At 36.9% G+C, this 23,684-nt stretch overlaps 1 protein-coding gene across 2 annotated transcripts in view; it reads left to right on the top strand.

Moving 5' to 3' along the window:
- The window catches only part of SPATA16 (spermatogenesis associated 16), a 223,871-nt gene that overhangs the window by 135,264 nt on the left and 64,923 nt on the right, over nt 1-23,684 (top strand). For both annotated transcript variants that reach the window (XM_077763683.1, XM_077763682.1), the window contains exon 5: nt 10,133-10,217. In XM_077763683.1, coding sequence (XP_077619809.1) covers nt 10,133-10,217 — 85 coding nt within the window. The remainder of the gene's footprint in view (nt 1-10,132; nt 10,218-23,684) is intronic.

Raw genomic sequence — 23,684 nt, 5'->3', positions numbered from 1 at the left:
AAGTTGTACCCAATGCCAAGGATGACCTTCTCAGAGCATTCTCCCTTTGCTTGGCTAACTCCTGCTCAGCATTTTAGGCTGATCCAGGCTTTCATCTTCTCCAGGTCCTCCTCCCCAAGCACATCAACCCTATCAACTGCATTAGTGTATATATCAATTACTCCACTTTACTCACTGTGATATAATTATCTGTGTATGTTTGCATCTCCATTAGATCCTGATGACAGGAAATGTCATATTCATCTTAGAACCTCCATCTTTGTAGAATGAAATAATTCATGAAGTATTCAAATATGAATCTAATAAAAACATGTACTGAGTCCCCTTTCTATATTCATATGGCCCTATCAGGACCCTGGTTCTCCAGACTGTCTTCTTCATGCTGGAAAGCAAGTGGGTCCAGATGTCAAGGGACACTGCTTCTAAAACCACATAAAAGTGACATCCCAGGAATGCGTCCAAGATAGCCACAAGCTGTCATTGTCCCTACTAAACATAAGTCTGAAAGGTCCTGGCTGGATAAATTGTCCTCCCCATCATAGAATCCAGACCAGTGGTGGCTGAGATTTTAAAACTAGAAGTTTGCATGTTATTATCGCTGCCAAAAATCTTTCAGTTATTCCCCAATGTCTACAAGGCAAAGTTCAAATTCATTTGCCTGGAATCTAAGGCCTACCATAACCTGTCTGGAACATAATTTTCTGGTCTTTATTCCCTTTATTCTTTACACAAACCATCTGACTCTCCTTGGATCCTGCATTATACTTTCTACCTTAAATGCACTGGCATGTAATATGTCTCTGGAAAACAAAAATTAAAAACAAAACCTTCCTTTTCTTCATCATCACTTAAAAATAATGCTAGCCATTCTTCAGGCCGCAGGACTGAATCAATCCATTGAAGCCAAGACTAATCATTTCCCCCTTTACTGCTCTGTACTTCTTAGTTAACATTATGTACTTAACATTTGCGTAGTTCTTTATGGCTATAAAACTGCCTTATATTTTGATTACTCTTTCAAATATGGCTGTCATATCAATAGTTATTTTGGCAGCTCATAAAGGTCAGCATCATGTCTTTATACATTTCCATGCTACCATGACTCCCAACCTTGCCTATTGTAATAAACGTAGTAAAGTTTTCCTAATAATATTGATAACTATATTTGGTTTCTCCACACAGAACAAAAATAATCACAGTCAAAATCAAACCTTCATATATAGCCTGAGATGAATTCTATTCATCTAGACCTCTTCAACCAGACATATATTTTCTAGAGAAGTGAGAAATCACATCACATCACATCTCTTGACATGGTCAGGAAAGGAACAGTTGACTGTGTCAGATTAATAAGCCAGAACTAACAAGAAGACATGACTGCTAGTGAGACAAGCATAGGATGGGAATAAAGGAGGAGGACCAGGCATCAGTAGGCCATACTAACCCTCCTCCCCTTAATCACTCACAGGAATATGGTTTTTAAAGAGTTTATCAGTGGTCAACAGGTTGGCAAGAGATTAGCATCAGGGAAGTCCAACACAAGATAATAGAATCTGTAAAAGACGCACAGGAAAAGAATGACAACATGGAAATAGTACAGAACCATGTCTAAGAGCACAGAATTTCATGAGAAATATGTCTGATTGAATCCTGACCCTGATGTCAATATTTTTAGAAATTAGCCTCCTCAACTTAAGAAACCTCAGTTTCCTCATTTCATAGCTTGGTTTCAAGAATTAAATGAGATGCCTGGATGCCTGGGTAGCTCTCTCTCTCTCTCTCTCTTTCTCTCTCTCAAAAGTAAATTTAAAAAATAAAAAGAATTAAATGCAATGTAAAAACACTATATGTATGGCAAGCACTCTATAAATATTGGTTGCTGTTACAAACAGTAACAGTAATACTATTATTATTGTTTTTGTTGTTATCACTTGACAGTCTAGAGACAGGCAATATTTGAAATTCCAGACTAAAAGTAGGCAGTGAACTTCAAGAAAAACTACTATCCATTCCTGGGCAATCCTGCAGAAGAAAGCATCTCTAAAACCCCAGTTTAATCAAAATCTGGACCTACACTCAAGGCAGAACACATTAACTAGATTTGATCTGCAAAAGGTAGAGAGTTGGTCTCAGGGACAACTCTCAGCTATTAGAATTGGGCAATTAGGGACAGAGGCAGACTTGTTACAAAGGTAGAGAAACCAAACAATCACTTCTTCAGTGCTCATCAACCACTGAAATATGTGAACTCAGAACACTGTAGGGGCTAAGCTTCCTGATGAATACCAAATGACTAGAGATAATGAAATGAAGGGAAAAGATAAACAAAGTACAGACCAAAGCCAATATAAATTACTGAGCATTCTCCAGAGAAACAGAAGCAATAAGAAATATAAACATATAGAATAGACTGACGCAATTGTGGAGGCTGAGAAGTCCTAGGATCTGCAACTTGGCAAGCTGGAGACTCAGGAGAGCCACAGGTTTAGTTCCAGGCTCAGGCCAAGGGCCCGAGGTATAACTTATCACCGGAGAGCTGATGGTGTAAGTTCTAATCCACATTTGAGTCCAAAGGCAGGAGAAGCCTGATGTCCCAAATCAACAGCAATCAGAAAGTGATTTCTCCTTTACTCAGCCATTTTATTCTATCGGGCCTTCCAGGGATTAGATGAGCCATGCCCACACAGGCAAAGACAATCTGCTTTACTCGGTGTACAGATTCAAATGTTACTCTTACACAGAACTTTCTCATAGACATCATGTTTAATCAGACATCTGGGTACTGCGTGGCCCAGTCAAGCTGACATATAAAATCAACCACCACAAGTACCTACTGTTTACCAGGAATTGTGTGAGGCACCATAATGGCAGGCACTATGGTTTGCAGTCTATAACAGTGTTGTCACTAAAACTTCTGGTGTTGATGGGGATGTTCCGTGTCAGTCAGTGTAGTAGCCACAAGCCATATGTGGCGATTGTGAACCTGAAATATACCTTATGTACCTGAGAAACTGAATTTTAAATTTAAATTTTAATTCTTTAAAATATAAATTGCCACATATGGCTAGTGGTTACCATACTGGGCAGTACAGGTCTAGGAAAAGAAGGTAATAGTTATACTAACCAGGAATTACAAAATGTGAGACTTATGCAGAGAAAGGGTAAGTTTCTAGTTGAGGGATGGTAAGGCAGAACTTATTTACACAGAGTGGTTAGAGAAGGCCTCACTGAAGAGGCCGCCAATATTCAAGCTACAGTCAAAAGGTACAAATCCTGAGAAGCAGCAGCCAGGTAAAAGTGGAAGGAATAGATTCCAGGTAGGAGGAACTAAATACACAAATGCCCCAAGGCAGGAAAATTCCTATTTGCTTTGAGCAACTGAATAGGCCATAGGTGACTGGAGGATGATGGCAAGTGTTTTGAAGAGGAAAACAAGGGCAACGTATCACAAGAATAGTAGACCACAAAAGGGTCTTGGATTCTATTTCAGGTATTTTATATTTACATTGTTTTTAAAGATCATTGTGGTTAATTGCTGTGTAGAAAATATGTGAGCCTACAAAAGAAGTTTCGTGTGTGTGTCGCGCGCGCATGCGCACACACGTGCTTAAGTGGGTTTGGTTCTCCTCTTGATTAGAATATAATCTCTTCAATATTAATGTGTATTCATATTCAAAAGCACTATAAATTTTTTTTATTTTTAATGTTTTTTATTTATTTCTAGGAGAGAGAGAGAGACAGCGTGAGCAAGGGAGGGTCAGAGAGAGAGGGAGTCACAGACTGAAATAGGCTCCAGGCTCTGAGCTGGCAGTCAGCACAGAGCCTGACGCGGGGCTCGAACCCACGAACCGTGAGATCATGACCTAAGCGAAAGTCGGACACTTAACCAACTAAGCCACCCAGGCGCCCCATCAAAAGCACTATAAACTTTGATCAATATCAATTAATCTAAATTAACAACATATATATACATGTGTTCTTTAGCTTTTTTAAGTACAGGAGAAAAGAAACAACCTCCTAGGTATGTTGGTGATAGGGAAGGATTCTGTTTTTAGACCTATCCAATAGAGGCACTTCTAAGAAGTATCTATACCAGTTATGTAAGTGAAATAGCTGCATACAAACACCGTAAGATTATCCTTAGACTCTTGAGAGAGGTCAGTTTCCAAGTATAGAAGAAAGAAAAGGTCGAACTTAAACAAATTGAAAAGACAATCATGAAACTGACTAATGTCAAGCAAAGAGGGCCCATGGAGAAAGATTAAAGCAACTGGGGTTAATTAACTAACCCAGGGAAGAGAGATTAATAAATTTTTGTGAGAATATGTAGAACTGCTATTCAGAGGATGAGGTCTAGTTAGGTTGCACTAACCCTGGAGAAAGAACTGAAACCAGGAGACTAAAACTGCAGAAGATGCTATTTATGGCTGTGAAACTCTGGAATCGGTGAGGAAAGCGGAGTAATGTCCTTCTGCAGAGGTCTTTAAAACAGAATAGATTCTCATCAGTCTCATTTGAAAGGTTTAAGTGTGATCCTGCCTAAAGGCAAGGTGATGAACGAATGACTTTTCAAGGTCCCAGCCAGTCGGCCCTGTGAGACCACACAGCTGATTGTGTGCTGTGATTTTCTTTTGTTTACCCATATCTTATTGTTTTACACCACCAAGTGGCCATGCTGAGTAGAAATGTTACAAATTCTGAATATGAACAGAGGCCTTGAGAAATATCAAAGTATATGCTCATACCCTTAGAATTACACAGTCTGTTTGGAAATATTCAATCTGTAAAGTCAGCTGGCATGAAAATGCTTCTATACTGTGATCCTTGTATGGTATTAATTTGGAAAGCAAAGCCATACCTATCTTATTAATAATAACATGTCAAATTCTTGTATTGTGTATTTGCTGTTCTGTAGGAGTGGGATTTGATTCACAATAAGCTGAGTTATGACACAAAAATCTTTTAATTTAGAAGCATATATATTTAAAAGCTAGATTCTGACCCTTTTACACTTAACAGATGGATTAAGTAAATTAAATATGACTTCAGAAACAATTTTCTAAAATAAACTCAAATATAGAATCAAAAGAATAGTAGTATAGGCTCACAGGAAACCATAGCTGTTGACACATGACTGAACGCATCATGTTAAAAATAATTGTAGATACAACATAATAGGCTAATGTGCTTCCTGGTGCCTTTCCTCTTTAATTTATGTAAAAGATAAATCAGCATCCATTAGCATTTATTAAACTCTCATATGAGCTAAATGTTGGATTCTGCATTGGACACATTGCGCTGACAAAGCCCACCCTGTCACTCTACTCCCCCCTCATCTCCAGAACAAAAGCATCTGTTAAACAGGACCAGTGAAGGAATCCAGGGCCTGACCGCTCATGTTAGAATCCGAGTAAGCAGTGTAATTCTACAGCCCTCTGTTTTGTTTTGTCTGTTTTGTTTTTGTTTTTTTGTAACAAGTATTTAATTTTTTTAAGTCAAAAAATTGTGTGGTCATTAATTCAATAAATATTTATTGTGTGACTACCACACTGACGCTGTTCTAGGCACTGGGAATAGAGCAGTGAATAAAACAGAAAAAAAAATCCCTGCCTTCAGGAAGGTTGCATTCCAGTAAAGACCCAGATAATAAATATTTTAGGCTTTGGTATGGATCGTATTGGAATGTGGTCAGGGTAGTCCTCACTGAGAAAATAATAACATCGGATAAAAGACCTGAAGGAATATGAGCGAGGAGATCAGGGGGCGTTTAGAGAGAGAATTCCAGGAAGGGATTGTCAAGTGCAGGCAATTGTGTACCTGTTCTTGAGCAATAGCAGGGTAGACAGAAATGAGATCAAAGACAAGATGGCAGGGGGCTCAAATGCCATTTTTAAAACTGATTTTTACTCTGAGTGAGATAAGAAGCCTTTGCAGTTTTAAGCACAGTAGTGACCTGCTCTGGTGTGCTAATTTCAATTTTTTGGCCTGAGAAAGTGGATAGATAGAGGAGACCAGTAGAAACCGAAAGAAGGGAAGTAAGGAGGGTCAGAGTCTTGAGTACAGAAATACTATGTTTGAAATACCTATTGGGTATCCAAGTAGTGATGTGAGGAAGATAATTTCTGCAGGAGTCTTGAGATCCAAAAAGAGGTTTTAAGTTCAGGATATAAATGTTAAGTGTTGTCAACCCATAGATAGACTGGATTTAAAATCATGAGATCACCAAGGGATTGCATTTGGAAAGAAAGAGAAGTCCAAGCATTGTGTCCTTGGGTACTCCAAAGGTAGGGATTCAGGGAGACGAGAAAATAGCAGAGAGGGAGATGGGAAAGAGCAATCGGTAAGTTAGGAGGGAAACCTGAAAGAGCCTAGTTGCAGAAGCCAACTGGGAAAGTGTATACCAGAAGAGGGAACAAGCATTAGCCTCACTTGCAACTGGAGACTCCATGCAAAATGAAGACTGAGAACTGAACCATTGTTTTAGCAGCATGAGGATCATTAGCAGTGCTGAAAAGAGCAGTTTCAGTGAAGTAGTGGGAATGAGAGCCTTACTGGAGCAAACTCCAGAGAGAGCAGAGAGAGAAATTCAAGGTGCAGAGTACACACGGGTTTTTCAAGGAGTTTTCGTGGGTTTGTTGTTGTTTGTTTGTTTTTTGTATAGAAAGAAAGAATTAAGATGATAATTGGAAGGGAAGTGGATCAACAGAGGTTTTGGGGTGTTTTAAGATGGCAGAAACAACACCATTTCTGTGTGCTGGTAGAAAAGCTCCAGGGGAAAAAAAAAGAAAATGAAAAAGAGAAAAGAAAAGAAACAAGAAAGAGAGCATGAATTACTGGACAGTTGCATGGGTAGAATGAGATATGATGCAAGAGACTACTCACTGTCAATTAAAAGGGTTTTGCTAACATGATCCTACAGTTGCAGTGCAGCGACAATATTTGGTAAATTAATGAAAATAAGTTGAAGTAGAATAATGACAACAAAACAAAGACATTTAGAAGCAACACTGAATCACATTGACTAGCCTCCAGGATATTGGTCTAAAGGTAAAACAGAGATACCTGAGGGAAAGTAGGAAGAATCATGGATACTGTAAACGTGAGATTCGGGAGGTGAGTCAACCAGGACCAGGATCCCACAAGGTACTTGACTCCTCGTAAATGCTCTGAGTTGATTAATTAATTATCTCTGCCCTTTAAAAATTCAGCATGATGAAAACCCCTGTCTCTTGCCTCACAAGTACTGCATGGTATAATGTTATTTCCATGCTCTTTTCATGTTCTTCCACTGAATTTTATACTGATTTATACAGGCTAAGCTGTAAGGCAGAGCTATGATAGGGAACCAAACAAAGGAAGGTGGGTGGTAAAAGCATAACTGCCACTTCCACTGGGAAGAAAATGGGGTTGACGCAACTACAGTGTAAATTGTGTTCCCAATATTAAAAGAAATCTAATACGAAAAATATATCAGCAAACATGTAGCTTTGTGAAACCATACTTTGTTATTTAATACCAGTATCTTCTTACTATTATAAGAATTGTGCTTTGCTGAGGTCAGATAATAAATTTCAAGAAATCTCAATTCCTCACTTGTTTCAATATAAATTTGGAGATGTGTTCCTTTGTTAAAAACAAAAACAAAAACAAAAAAACTTGAGTCCCCAGTTTGGGGTATCTGAGTGACTCAGTCGCTGAGTTTCTGACATGAGCTCAGGTCATGATCTCATGGCTTGTGAGTTTGAGCCCCACTTTGGGCTCTATGTTTACAGCTCAGAGCCTGGAGCCTGCTTTAGATTCTGTGTCTCCATCTCTCTGCCCCTCCCCTGTTCACACGCTGTCTGTCTCTAAGATAAATAAACACAAATAAACACTAAAAAAAATTAAAGAATGTATCAGTACGGCAGCACATAATTACAAGAAAAGCAACTTTTGGAAAACATTAATAAAAGTACTAAAACTCCTTATTTTACAGTAGTGAAGTCCAAACCAAACCACCAAAAACATTAAAAATTCAGGAGAACTCTAGAAATTCACTGTTATGATCTCTCTGTTTCTCTCACAATTGTTCCCATCTGAGATAACAATCACTAATATGATAGAAACTATCAATTTAGCTTTTATTTAACTCAAGCCTCTGTGTCTATGATCCAGGATTATCTTTTACATTTTTTGTATGTTTCAAATTTGTAAAGTTTCTTTCTTGAACTCTGCACAACAATTTTAGTACAATATATACATTGTCCCTAAAGAGAAAACAGTAGACTGAAATATTTTAGGGGGCCTGTGGCCAGAACATACAGAAGCTGGTGCCTGTTAACTGACATCATATCAATGCTTGCCACCTATTGCTCAACCTCATCATTTACCTTAGAGCTAGGCCAACTATACCAAATCCAGCCTACCACATATTTTTGGAAATAAAGTCTTATGGAACACAACCCCATTCGTTTACTTATTGCCTATCACTCCTTCCACAAGGTAAAGTTGGGTAGTTATAAGACCACATGCCTGCAAAGCCTAAAATATTTACTATCTGACCCTTTATTGGAAAATATTTTCCCATCCTTGGTTTAACTAATGGTTGGTGTCCTCCTTAAACAATTTTTGTTGAGCAATATATACATATCCAAATGGCAATGGAAGGAGGAATCAGAGTACAGAAAGAATCAAGTCATCACCTAAGAGCACCCAACTTCTATAAATACATGTGTGCAAGTAGACTTCCTTTTTAGGTAGTCATGAGAGGAAAATTTTTCCAAGTGTTTCTATCAAAATGCGAATTTTGAAATTCATCTTTGCCCCCTACTGTCTGTAATTTTTATAACGTTTTTTCTACTTCTTATATATTCACACAACATCAAAACCTCCTAGCTCACTTTATCTTACCATTGAACTGGGGTTTTGAAAAATATTAAAGGGCTCTTGAAAAATGAGTTATTCCTAAACTATTGTCATGTATTTTGAAATGTCAGTGGACAGCTCCTTTCCAATGCCACATGTGTAAAAAGAAATATATTGAGCTGAATAACCCTCCAAATGGTGGGATTTTTTTTCCACTGTTTATTTTTAAAGTCCTAGTTTTTGTCTGTCCTGAGCAAGAATCTAAACATTTTAATTCTTTCAATGGAGTACCATAGTAAGTTTATAGCTGCTGTGCCTTAGACAACCTATACTTAGGGAAAGGAATTTCTAATTCAATTTACAGTGATGTCAAGAAACAACACATATCTGCAAGAATAGATAAGAAAAACATTCAGGGGCACACAGTGATAGCTCTACTTAAGTAAATAAAACTTTTGGTACTAGTGATTAGGTACACAGGATTATTATATGTTTAATTGGCTAATGTGATAATTTGGAATTACTTCTAGTCACATTTAATTGGATTTGTAATCTCTGGAGAAAAGAAATAGAGAGGCCTAGCAGAACAGTCATAAAAGTAAACTGTTTTTCCAAAGGGTGCTAAGCAATGAATTAATATCAATTGCACAATAGTTTTAAATATCCTCTCAGCTTAATAAGACTAATTCAGTGGTTGTACACACTAGATACTAAAACCAATTCAATTAAACACAAAAGTTGGGGAAGGGGAGTGTTTGTTGAATTGGAAGGGTTTTGTTTTTGTTTTTGTTTTACTTTTAAGGAGGCAAATTTAATCAGAGGTAAATAATCTTTAATTCAGGTAGAGTCTAAGATATGCTTAAATAGCAGTACAATACTTAGCTATATATGTGATGCTAGGTTGGAAGGTATTTTAGACTCTAGAAAATATGTGTTGCTCTATAAAGGCTTTGAAGCCTAATAAGGGGCAACCAAAATAATGCATTCCTTCATAGACTTTAAATATTCTTGGACTGTACAAACAGAAAAAAAACATCTACAAGACAAATGCTGCTTGCATCTCTTATCCTTTTGGCTAGGATTACAAAAAAAAAAGAAAAAAGTAGAAAGAAAAAACAACCCTATTTTCTACATTCTAAAATTTGCTTGAGCTTTGCTCAATATTAGTCTTGTCAAACTTTATACATTACAAAATGTTCTTCCTCAGTATTTATATATACTACATGTTATGGTTTTGTTCTGTCCTATAAATCTGTGGTTTTGTTTTTTTAATTGTCCTTGTTCTTAGGAGTGCCATGATTGCTGACTACATGTTCTGGCTCTGTGGAGGAAGTGAACAGCATATAAGCAAGCTCATCAAACTGTATTGGCAGGTAAAAATGGATGTCCCAGTTAGGGAAGAGGAGCCCATCTCATTTTTAGAACCAAAATGAAGAATTGGTGCTTAAAAGACTGCTGAAAAAGGTAGCTCTGGACATATCAATCATAAGGACACTACTCAGTAATAATGTATTTGTAATGAAGTAGACTTTCATATAATGAAGTGACTAATTTTAAGGGCAAAATTCAAGGTTGTTAACCCTTGGCCCCTACTTCAGTTTTATAACCCAATATAAATTTTAGACATCCCAGGAACTATTTTCCCAAGTATGCTGCTATAATGGCATGATCCTTTAAAATATGAACATTGTATCCTCATAGATTCTTCTTGATCTATGACCTGTAAAAGCAGATGCTAGAAGTAATATCAATTACATAATAGGAAAATGCAAAGATCAGTTGTATTTGTTGGGTAATATTTAGTAACAAACTGCAGATCTTCTTTCTCATTTATTATTCAAAATGGCAGCAAGAAGCCATATCAAAGGTCAATGAGATCCCAAGAAGAGAGTCATAATTTCTTAAATTATAAAGAGAGTTTAGAATTTACTAGTTCAATCTTCTTTACAACATACAATTCTGTTCATTTCCTGTCCTCTCTGAGCAAATTGTCGATGACTTTCTGCTGAAATAGATACAAAATGAAGAGCTCATTTAAGTCCAAGAAACAGCATCCAATTTGCTAATTATTAAACTGTTTTCTTCTTATGAAGTGGATTTCTACTCCCTTAGAACTTTAATCCGGTGGTTCCCAGTAGGGCAACATGGACTAAATGGAAATGTATTTCCAAATGAATTTTTTTTCAAATATTTGAAAGTGAACTACAAAAGCCAACTCCCTCCTCCATATCTTCTCCTCTCCAGAGTGTATGGGGCATCTTATTCCTCATACTTCAAGATAATTTAATTTAATATGAACCTTTTGAACCAACTAGAATAAGATCTGCTAAAACACAAATATGAAAGGGAGAAATAATTATCAATAGTCTTCTGATTTTTCCCATATATTTTCACTACTGTGTCTTGGACCCTGGTTTTCTTTCTTTAGGTCATGTATTATCTTTATTAGACAGTAAAGTAATAGATTTATTGTATAAAAGGCTCACTAATTTATATGGTTCCATCTAAATAGTTGGAGTTTTAACCTACTATAAAAAATAGAGGTTTACATTAGTCCTACTATACTTGAGACCTGTGGCTATTTGAAAAAAGAAATTGACCTTCTGATAAGCAAAATTTTAATCAAAAAAATTTTTTTAATTTGCTAATAAGTTTAATTTTTTTATAATGTTTTTATTTATTTCTAGGAGAGAGAGAGAGAGCGTGAGCAGGGGAGGGTCAGAGAGAGAGGGAGTCACAGACTCTGAAACAGGCTCCAGGCTCTGAGCTGGCAGTCAGCACAGAGCCCGACGTGGGGTTGGAACCCACGAACCGCGAGATCATGACCTAAGCAAAAGTCGGACGCTTAACCGACTAAGCCACCCAGGCGCCCCTAATTTGCTAATAAGTTTAAATCCCTCCTAATTGAATATGGAACAGGCAAAGCAGCAGCAGTCACTTATAGTCGTGTAACTAAATAGTTGTAAAGCATTGCTAGATATAAAATATAAGCAAATAATATGGACTTTGATATAATATAGGAAGAAAACTTTTTATTAAAGGATTTCAGAAGCTCCTGGAGAAAAGTGGGAAAGGAGATGAATCTTAAGGATTAGATACCATTCAGCAAGCTTGACATATAGTACGTCCCAAATGAATGTTTGATTTAATTTATTAATTCACTAAACAAATATCAACTATTTCCTGTGTTTTCTACATTGAACAAGGAAAAAATAGATCTAGTGTTGGTGAAACCTAAGACTGGTTAAGACTTACTGTAAATATTTTTTTTCTGTTTCCTTTAGCTTTCAAAGAACACTAATATCCCCACTTTATTTAATCAAACTAAGAAAATAATCTTCACTTACCAATACATGCATATTTGCTATGCAAAAAGGAAGAAAACAAATGCTATTATTTAATTATTCTGTATTAATAAAAGATAAAAACATTTCTCTTTGTATTCTCTTTTTCTCTTTTATTTTGATGATTATTATTTTTTAATCCCCATCACCTGTGTAACCCATCACCCCCACCCACCTCCCTTTTAGCAACTTTAGTTTATTCTCTATAGTTAAGAGTCTGCTCCTGTGTTTGTCTCCCTTTTTCTCTCTTTTTTACCCTTTGCTCATTTGTTTTGTTTCCTGAATTCCACACATGAGTGAAATGGTATTTGTCTTTCTCTGACTGACTTGTTTCAGTTAGCATTATACTCTCCAGATCCATCCATGTTGTTGCAAATGGCAAGATTTCATTCTTTTTTATGGTTGAATAATATTCCATTGTTTATATATACCACTTCTTTATCCATTCATCAGTTGATGGACACTTGGGCTGTTTCCTTAATTTGGCTATTGTAGATAATGCTGCAATAAGCATCTTGGTGCATGTATCCCTTTGAATTAGTATTTTTGCATTCCTTGTGTAAATAACTAGTAGAGTAACTGCTGGGTCTAGAGTAGTTCTATTTTTAACTTTTTGAGGAACCTCCATACTGTTTTCCAGAGTGGCTGCACAAGTTTGCATTCCACCAACAGTACAACAGGGTTCCCCTTTCTCCACATCCTCACCAATACCTGTTGTTTTTTGTGTTATTTATTTTAGCCATTCTGACAGGTGTGGGGTGATATCTCATGGTAGTTTTGATTTGCATTTCCCTGCTGAAGAGTAATGTTGAGCATCTTTTCATGGGTCTTTTAGCTATCTGAAAAATGTCTTTTCAGATGTTCTGCCCATTCTTAATTGGATTATTCATTTTTGGGGTGTTGAGTTACTCTTTTTCTCTTTTAATTTGAAGCAACTTGGCATATCGGAAAACAGCCTTTGTTTGGAAATCAGGTCTGATTCAGTCTAAGTTATAACACGAAATAATTATCTAACCTAAGGCAACTAGAAAATAAGAGAGACCAGCAGAAAGTGTTTTTGGAAGGTTTATTCTCAAAGTTTATTTTAGCACTGAAATCTAATATTTTAAGCACATCCAAAAATGATGTCACATCTATTAAGATAGAAAGAAGTGACATAATTAGAAATTTCATCCTGCAGATAAAGTCCATAAACTAAACCCCACTAATTAGCCTCAACATTAGCACACCACGCCATACTCAGCAATTACATATTTCCTAATGTGAGCCTACCTCTTTGTGATCTTAATTTAAATGTATACATCTTTCCCCCTAAACCTTCTGTCCTAAATCAAAAGGGGCTTTTGGACATTGCCAGAGAGTGCCCAGTCCATGCCGTCTTTAAAGACAGGGAGACATGGATGCTCCACCACCCAATCCACCATGACAATTACACTGCTGAATTTAAGAATGCCCCCCAAACATCACAGACAAGAAACTGTACCTGCATATACATTCACAGACATCCATGAAGGCTTAGGCAGAAGCCATTTTCACTACTTTTGTAAGTGATGAAGTCACTGTATATCTTCCTTTCAACCACATAAAATACCTACCATTCTGATCAGTTATTCTTCTTAGAGGTCTTAAACAGGAAACAGAAAATTTCAGGATGTAAAAAGGTGAGAACCAGTCTACACCTACTCTCACAGATTGTTGTCTTATAAACCCTTGGATGCAAAAGAACAGACCTTTGTTTTGGTGAGCTCAAGAATCCTTTTCAATTGTATTAGGAATGGTTTTCATATCATCAACCCAGCGAGAAAAAAAAGGCATAAAACTCCACACTGCATGACAGCTCACACCAGAATATATCACTCTAAATAAAAGTGTTTGCACATGTTATTCTATAATAGCATCACCTCTTCAGAGCTAGAGAGGGTTGGAAATAACTTGTCACAACTGTAGTTGCATGCATGCCTCTGCAACCCAATACCCAGTCTCCTATTATCAGCCACTTTCATTTTCTCAAACACCTTGAGACCTCATCACAATTCTGAACCAATTAACAAAATGGAAATTTTCTGAGAATTAGCTATTTTGAAGCAGTGACCACTATGTATTATACATTACTCCTGAAGTATTAATTTTATTTCAAGATTTTTGACAGTAAACTGGAGTCCACCTCCTAACCCACTTGCCCCTTAGATCCAGGGTAAGATTTAATAGCATCAGGAAACAAACAAGACACCATCTTCTTCCATTCCTATTTCCCTTTCCTGGCTTCTCACCTTCACTTTCTGCCATGCTGTCAGCCACATGGGTTAACTGGTGTGGGGCTTTATCTCTTATAGTGTAAGAGAGCTAACCCTGGTGTGTACTGCTTAGCAAAATGGAGTGAGAAAAGATGATAACAGCTAATTTTGTTGCAGAAGTTCCAAAACAAGTAGAGAGGAACCCCACTGAACAGGGGCAATATGTCTGATCAACCCATTCTTCACCTTAATTGTTCCTTTTCAAATTGCTTTCTTTCTTTTTTGAATCACAAACCCCTCTGAGAATCTGATTCAGTTTACAAGCATCCACCTAGAAATAGTACTCATAAACATAAATACAAAAAATAGGCTTACTATTTATCTCATTACATTGGAAATTGATCTACACATAGAATACTGAGAATTATAGTTTTTTCACTCTTATGAAAAAGTTATGCAATTTTCCCGGAATAAGCAATTAAAATATATTCAACATCTCATCAGTGTCAATATTCACTTTAATGGCAATAAGAGGTACAACCCTGACTCATGAAGTCTCTAATAGCAAATGGAATCAGAGCCCCTGTAGCTCACAAGATTTCATATGGATAGGGGGGCATCAAGAATGACCAAAATTCATATTACATCATTTCCTTCGTCTTCAGGTCAATGAGATTATCTTTGCTAAGTCTATATCATCAAAGTTATCTACGTCAGCAAATTGTTTCAATTTTAAAGCCATCCGAACAAAAATGACCTTCATAAGAGAGAAAGCCATTTGCCAAGTGTCTGTTGATTTTTGTCCCTAGAAACTCTCAAGGCCTGTGTCAGTCTCACCTCCAGTATTAGAAAATTCATATTGTTTTTTGACTCCAGCCACCTCATTTACAGTAGCAGCTTGACAAAAAAAAAAATCTCATAGTTTTTCAGCAGCATTTCTAATAGTAAATTCAGCATTTTAACCAAAAGATTTGCTTCATATATGTGACTAAGATATCAGCCATTATAAATCTAGTCCTGGAATGAACTTCTCACTATCAATCTGTTCTAAGGAGTTTTCCTTTCTCTTAAGAAATTTTCAAGAATTAATCAAATTAAATCACTTCTAAATTTTGTCTCTGAATTGCCAACAAACTTCTCTATTAAGAAAGAGTCTCATGGTATGTTCTTGTGTCTTGACAAAGATCTACTGAAAAGGCACTGATGTGAGCTCTTGGCTCTGAGGAAGTTGAAGACTTTCACAGCAATTGAAAGACCTCTTCTGGGATTGCTGAGGGGCTGTTGACACCAGTACAGGCCCCTGTAGAAAGCCTGACATGTGAAGCATCTTTCCTTAGTGAAGCAGCGAAGGCTGAGGCAGTGCCAACTTCACAGATCCTCCATCTGTGCAGAGAATGCCAAGACATCCCATCCAATTCAACTTGTACTTGGCATGGAACGTTCACCATCTTAAAGATATCAATGGCCTAAATGGTTTCCAAAGAGCTCACCAACAAGAAATTTTTCTTTGGTGAAGTTAGTCTACTCTCAAGGGACAAAAATCAGGAGCTGGCTGTGTTGAGAGACAAAAGATTTTTCCCAGCCATATGCTTGAGGAAGATGGTGCACAGTCTGTGGGCCCTTCCATGGCTTTCAGGGTTTCACAGACCACAGGTTAAGTCCCTTCTGCACTCCTCTTTGCAACAGCTCTTTTTCTTTTTGGTATTGGGCCTAGCAGGAGACATTTACTGCTTCCAAAACTCAAAGCAAAAAATAGCACCCGGAATGTTAGTGTCATATAGTTCCTTCTGAAACTGCACTATAGTCATTCAAGCTCAAAACCTTTCCAATCCAGTGTGTGCAGACTACTCTTAAATTAGGGATACTTTTCTGGGTGCCTGGATGGTTCTGTTGGTTAATCATTAGACTCTTGATTTCAGCTCAGGTCATAATCTCATGGTTCATGAAATTGAGCCCTATGCCAGGCTCTGACTGCTGTCTGTACTGACAGCAGGGTCCAGCTTGGGATTCTTGCTTTCCCTTTCTCTCTGCCAGCTCATGCTTGCATGCTTTCTCTCTCTCTCTCTTTCTCAAAATAAATAAATAAGCATTAAAAAAAATAGTGGACACTTTCTTCTTTACTTTCAAATTGTATTTGTCATTCATACTCATTCTGGAAATATTTATTGAGCGCCTATTAGTGGCTGTATGTTAGGCACTATGCTATGTGTTGGAAATACGTCAGTGAACAAAATAGACATTGTCCTGTCCTCAAGAAGCATGTGTTCTGGCACAAAAACTTAAGAAGAAAAACACCCGGTACTTAAATTAGACACCACTTCTTCCTAATCTGTTTTTCTTCCATAGTTCATTGCAAAAGCTATTCAATACACATCTGTTAAATTCAATCAACCAAGTTAAATATTATTTGACATGAAACTCAAACCAATAATGTCAAGAATATTTTGGGGTAATTATTTGCTATTAAAAAATTCAGTGCTTATTGATTTCAACAAGTATTTCTGTGTGTGTGTGTGTGTGTGTGTTTTAAGTTCACAAATGTGGACAAACTTTGTGCTTTAGTTGAGATTGAGATTTATCAGAGTATTTGGAGAAGGTTGCAGATTTCCAACAGTCTATTATCTCATTGGTTTCTGTGCTCATGGATGTATCCATGAAAATCCTAAGGTCCTATCTATCAGCTTCTTCTTTCAAACATAGCAACTAGCACAGCAGCAAACTAATGAATTTGTCTGCACTAACCAGTGAATGATACAGAATAACTAAGCACTGAATGTAACTTGATCCCTTATGCCAATAATGAAGACTAACTTTTTTTACTCCAATTTATTGTTTTTCTTTTTGATATTGCAAAATAATCCCAGTATTAGTCATTTACATCATACAGATTTATACTATCTCAACCTCAGAGTAAAAATAAAATCTTCAACATGAAATTACAAGCAAATTAAGGTCAAGGAAACATTTTTTTATTATCTTTAACAAAACACCTACATATTCTGGAGAAGAAAAATGTGTTCTAAAGATTTTACTTCCATGTGAAAAATGTTTCCACAGAAAGGAACAAAATAAAAATGCCATATGAGCGTTTCTCCTAATGGCCTTTGTTTATAGTCTATTTATTTAATTATTTGGCCCCATCAGTCGTACAGTTTATAAAATATTTGGACAAGGAGTGTCTGAAAGTAATCCAAGCCTTATGATATTTAGATTATATATCATTTAATAAGCACCAAACTCACTTACCTAAAAATATTTTTTCTGTCAACTGCCATGTGTCATGCTTAAATTCTCAGCATTTGGCATTGAGTCTCTAGTCATCCCCAGGTCATATGCAGAAGAAATTTGTCCTCTAAGTGTTTAACTCATTAATGGGTTGAACACAATTGTGAGAATTATGTTGAGCCTTCTTGGTCACTTTGGAAATACGAAAGCAGAATCCTGAGAAACAAGATGGAAGGAAAGGTAAGCTCTGATGAGGCAAGATGACAGGATGTTCTGAAACACAGGGAATATGGGTTGAGCAGAGAGACCCTATGAAGGCAATGGATATATGTGCTTAAACCTGTGAAGGGAAGAAAGTAAAACAGACACTATAGGGCAGTAGAAAGAAGTTAGGCCCAAGATTCACAAGCTGTAAGTTCTAGTTCTAATGCTAGGATTTAATTTTGGATAAGTCACTTCATTTCCATATTGGTCACCTTTTGCTACAATACTACTATGTAACAAATCACTCTTAAATTCAGTGGTTTCTCGTAGTAGTAAGTAGGTCGGCTTTTCAGTCATAATTTGACTGATCTAGGCTAGTCTTGGCTGTACTTGTCTAGCCTTAGCTCCAAGCTGCAGAGAGGCCCAAGAATGAGCCACATGCAATGGTTATCTGAGGTCTGTTTATCTTATGGCAAAACGCAGAATTCTAGGAAAGAAAGACAAATTATATAAGCACAAATCAAGCCTCTGCTCACACCATCCTTGTTATCCCATTAGCCAAAGCAAGCCATATATGGTTATTCCGTTTACTGCCAAACCATAACAAAAGTGATGCTGTTACAGAAATGGGGGAAACTGTGACCAGCAACTCCATCTGGTTTACCACACCTGCTCTGGACTTTAGTTTCTGCTGCTGTATGACAACGAAGTTGGCCTAGGTCAGTGGATCTCAAACACTGGTCTAGTGACCAACTGACCAATATTGGGAAAATATTTAAAATATTAGATTCCCAGCACTGGGTGAGATTCTAAAAACTGCTTTTGTCTACATCCCCCCAACTAGGTGATCCTGATACACAACCCTGAGTTAGATGGTCTGTAAGTCCGTCTATAATTTTTTATTTTTTATTTTTTATTTTTTATTTTTTTTTTAATAGTTTATTGTCAAATTAGTTTCCACATAACACTCAGTGCTCATCCCCAAAGTGTCCTCCTCCATGCCCATCCCCCCCTCCCCCCACATCCATCAGTCTATAATTTTTTAAGTTCATGAACAACTTTGCCTACTTTAGCGTTTATCTACAGCTCTGCTAGGTGCAACGGCAGAATGTCAGAGTACCTGCACAGGTGATGCTGCCTACCTGACAATGCATCTGATATAATCCATTAGCCCATATTCTCCCCTCGGTCTTCCCACTATGTAGATGCCCCTAGTAAGTGAGGCAGTCTGTTCTTCCTGCTTTAAATGTTAATCACTCTCCCCTTCTCACCATGATATAAGTCAGGTTTTCCTGCCCTCCCCTCGCCATCCCAAATCAAATTCTTTGCTGCTTCAGGAATCTTTACTACTTTCAGTTTTACATCTAGACAACAATGGGCACTGCAATCATTTTTAGTCACTTGCCTACAAAGAGATTTGTCCATTAAGCTTGGCAATATTAAAATCTCATTTTATGAATTTTCATATTTTTTTGGTTAGAAGACAGGCTAAAGAGGAAGTGCCCAAATTGAGATGAGAGGTAAAAAGAGCTTCCTTTACTGGGTCTTGGAAAACGATAAATGTAGAAATGAATTTCTCATCTAATTATTCATTCCTGTTTATATATTCTTTAATGATATGTTTCCATGGTTACCAGCGTTGTTAAATGCTGCCTGTGTTTCACTTTGCTTTGATGCTATTTGAGGTAGTATGCCAGCAGAAGAGGTTCACTTTTAAATGAAAGATGCAATTGAGGCACGTATTTGATCTAGGGTTGAGTGTTCCTATGAAGAAGATAGTGACCATGACATTATTTTCTGTTTGTATAGTTTAGTGTAGTTCTTCCTTTGATGTTCCATGAGTGTCCCAGGCATTAGGAAGGAAGAAAGGAAGGAAACGAGGGAGGGAGGAAGAGAGGAAAGGATGGAAGAAAGAATGTGAATCATATTCACATATTGAATTCGTGTGTACATTTCAGTACCATTATATGTATTTAGTGGCATTTATTTGGCCAGATTGTCAAGTAGGTGAGGTTGCCTTTGATGTGCCCCACACTCTGTCCCTGCTCCTCACTCTACCTATACATGCCAAGAGTGAAAGCCTCCTTTCAAAAATGTGTCATATATTCAATTACCTCACCTCAGTGTGAATTTTAGTCAGAGTGCCACCTTTTCAGAGCTTGTCTGCTTTTGAAACCCTAATTGCCACTGAGAAATAAACAGCTTTGTCCCAGGCTAAAACAATGTCAGGCATCCAGATCTTATAAGAATTTGGGGGCACTGCCTCAGAATGGGCCCTGCAGGGGGACAGCATATTTCACTTGTATATCAGCCTCTATCTGCAAGTTGATAATTCAATCTCATTAGAAAATATCATATCAAGGAAGAAAATTAATCTCCAGCCACTCCTAAGAAATATTTACTTAGTATTTGTCNAATGAGGAAACTCACACCATTTAAGTAAAGTCAGCTTTTCCTTCTGTTTTTTTTTCCCTCCTAAAAAGCTTTCTGGGTTTCTGACAGTTCTTAACAGAAAAAAAAAGTAACCTCTAAATTTCTTTTCATTTTCTTTCATTTTAGAATGATATGTGTTTCATAGATTTAAGGCAGTTTGGGCCTTCTTTTACTTGAACAAATTTAAGGGTAGCTATTTGATTCCCAGGAGTCCTGCACTATTCTACTAGGTTGTCATGAGGTTATTTTGTTTATATGAAGACTTTGCCTTCCAGTTTAAATTTGTGAACATGTTGATTCCTTCTTTGCTTTTGTTTGCAACTAAAAATCAAAACTTGTTATGATCCAAACCAAATTTAGAGGTTTTTATAGTTATCTTTTATATTTCCCTTAGACTTTTATGGGTTATTGATTTACAAGCTTGCAGAGAAATTGAGGTCACTTTTTTTAGCAGTTGGAGATGCAGGATAACTATTCCATGAAATCATGAAATTTTTTAAGCTGTGTGCACCCAAGTATAAGATAATCTGTAAAGCTCAAAGTTTTTAATGTTTTTATTTATATTCAGCCATCTTTCTGATGGCATTGCACACCAATTAAAAATGAATTCTCCTCTTTTCTTGAATTCATATGATTGTATTTTCCTCTCTAATTTTCGAAGCCTGTGTACTCTACCTACCCTATAGTTCCTGGTTGAATCGTTTCCTTTTTCATTTCTTTCTCATCTTTTCTAATCCCCCCTCTTCCAGATAATAAGGCCTCAGCACTTTAAATGTCAATCTTCAACATGTGTCATGATTTGCTTTTTTTAGGATAAAGTAACTGTTAAACTGACCTATTTTTTTATCCAAGAGAGAATAAGTGCTATTTTATACAGTGCAGTCTACACCAGGAGTCAACAGCCTATGAGGCACAATAACCCCCAGAAAACCTTGGAAGGACTATTTCAAGCCCAAACCTAAAGAGATGGAAAACACCAAAATTATCATGACTAGTCTTCATTTTATTTATTCTTCATCAGGTGGGGGTTGGCCCACTGTAACATTCATGTATATAAGGCACAGATCAGAGATAAAACTGGAGACTGGACACATAACTTGGAAGTATAGTGGCAGGTCTCTTGAAGATAGCACTTCATTTCATTTCATCTAATATGACTTGAAGTTGTAGTTTATTGTTGTCATAAAGTAGGTGTGTGTGTGTGTGTGTGTGTGTGTGTGTGTATGTATGCACACATTTGGCAGGTCCATCACATTTCTCACAGATGCCCCTTCTGAGACATCTTGATGATGGGAAGTTGCATATAGGACGCTCCATAATAGCATCTTCCTGCAATCTCTTAACTCCTAAAAAATAAAGTCCTCCGGGAGGACTAGAAAAAAGTAATTACAGACAAATGAGAGAAATAAGAACAAAGAAGAGGTATCTGGTTGCTGGAACAAAGCTGAAGCTTGCGAGAGAATAGGAATTATGAGGATATAGAAGTAAACCAATGATATTTTGAGCAATAGACTGTAGCACTATAAACACATTTTCCTACATACACAGTGCCTTTCACTAGATCCCAGATAGACCATCATCCTCCGTGGTCTGTGTACCACCAGGGCCATGGAGCTACTAGCTTCCAAGATAAATGGTTTCCTCATTGGAAGGCTCTATTAGAACATTTTCCCTCCTGCTAAGAATTCCATTTATGCTCTCCAAAGCTTTATGGAAGGTATAAACCTCATTTTTGAGTCTCCACACCATAAATGGTTCAGAACAAGAGAATCTGACTGAGCTAGAACTGATATGAATCGCAGCTCAGTCACAAAGTAGCCATATTGTATAATATAAAGACTGAGTTTTCCTAATCTTTAAAATGGGATAACAATGCCTGTTTTTCAGAGTTGGCCTAACAAGTAGAGAGAATAATTTATCTATAGCGCTTAACCAATGCCCAAGAACACTCATTTAATTGATAAAGGAGTTTTACAGATTTGTCAATGAATTAAATGAAGCCTACATAGGCAGAGTACAGTAACAGGTTGCTCTCTGATGACAGAAGTCCCTGGAACTTAACATCTTCTTTCCAATTAAATGTACTTGGATTCTTTCAACTTCTCCAGCATACAGTTTTTCAAGGGCATCCTACACTTTTCCACTCAAACTCATCTTGCTTAGTAGCCTAAGAGATAATACAAAAGAGGTAAAAGTCTGGGAACCAGGTCACCAGGTTCTTGTCCCAACTCTGCCATTAGTCAGCTCTGTGCACCAGCAAGCCATTCCCTGGTCTAAAACCACCAGTCAAGAAATGCAATCAGAAGACAATATACAGTTAGGAAAAAGAATACCTGCCTTCATATAATTAAACTAAGTATAGAGAAGAAATGCACAATGACAAAAAAGGGTCCCAAACTGTGTTGACATTTACCACTGAACACAGAGGCTAAAGCCCATTAGTAATACCCATTTGTGCTTATGAAATAATTACAGGTAATTTAGCTATTTATTCCTGTGATACCTTTTGGTGATTCATTTTAAATCATCAAGAATAAAAGCTCTGTGGCATCCTAAGGAGTCTGGAGGCTGCTGAAACCCACACTTGTAACTCTTGAGTTTCTATCAGCTGATTTTTCTTTAATGTACAAGCAGAAAATGATTCAGGGTGTTTAGAATGAATGTACTTTAAATTCTATTTATAAATTATATGTACTTTACCATTAAATAAGCCAGACCAACTCCAGCACATTATTATTTAAGTTCCCCTATCAAGAAGCCTTTCATTTAATTTTTGTAACTGTTTCTCTTTGAGACAGGCATTCTAATTGACAGCATTCCTTAAATGCATTCCTAATGAGGGGCTAATGGGCAAAACAGTCATATTGTGGCCAGGAGGTGTGAAGGATCAATATTCTGTTTTTTGTTAGGGTTATTGTTGTGAAGAGGATCTTGACCTGGTTTGGATTTGAGGTGGCCAGTTTGTTTCTCTGTTAGAGTTAAAGTCAAGTTCTTGATGTTTTTGAAAACAGGAATAAGATAGTCATAGGAAAAGAAAGTAAAAGTTGATCTTGTAACTCTACAAATTTGCATCTAACTAGAAGGATCAAAAGTCACTTGGTGTAAGAGAAAGCATTGGTTTAGGAGACTTGCTCTCTTATCCTGCTTCCTTCTCCAGTTTTGTGATCTGAGTCACCAGAACTCAGCAAGACTGAGTTACCTTGGTTATACAAAGCTGAGTGGTTTTAAAATAATATCTTAGATTTCTTTTCATCTCGTTAGTTCTATGCTAAAGGGACACAGAAATAAAATTTTGCTATCAAATATGATTAAAAATTAATACAGAGTAAATCTTAGTCATTCAATGCTAAAGTTATTCAGGATCATATACATTCAAACCTTAATTCTAATCCTAACCAGA

The sequence above is a fragment of the Crocuta crocuta genome, unplaced genomic scaffold, assembly GCF_008692635.1.
Source record: "Crocuta crocuta isolate KB4526 unplaced genomic scaffold, BGI_CrCroc_1.0 scaffold433, whole genome shotgun sequence".
Classification (NCBI taxonomy): Eukaryota; Metazoa; Chordata; class Mammalia; order Carnivora; family Hyaenidae; genus Crocuta; species Crocuta crocuta.
This window is presented reverse-complemented; position numbering and strand designations above follow the sequence as displayed.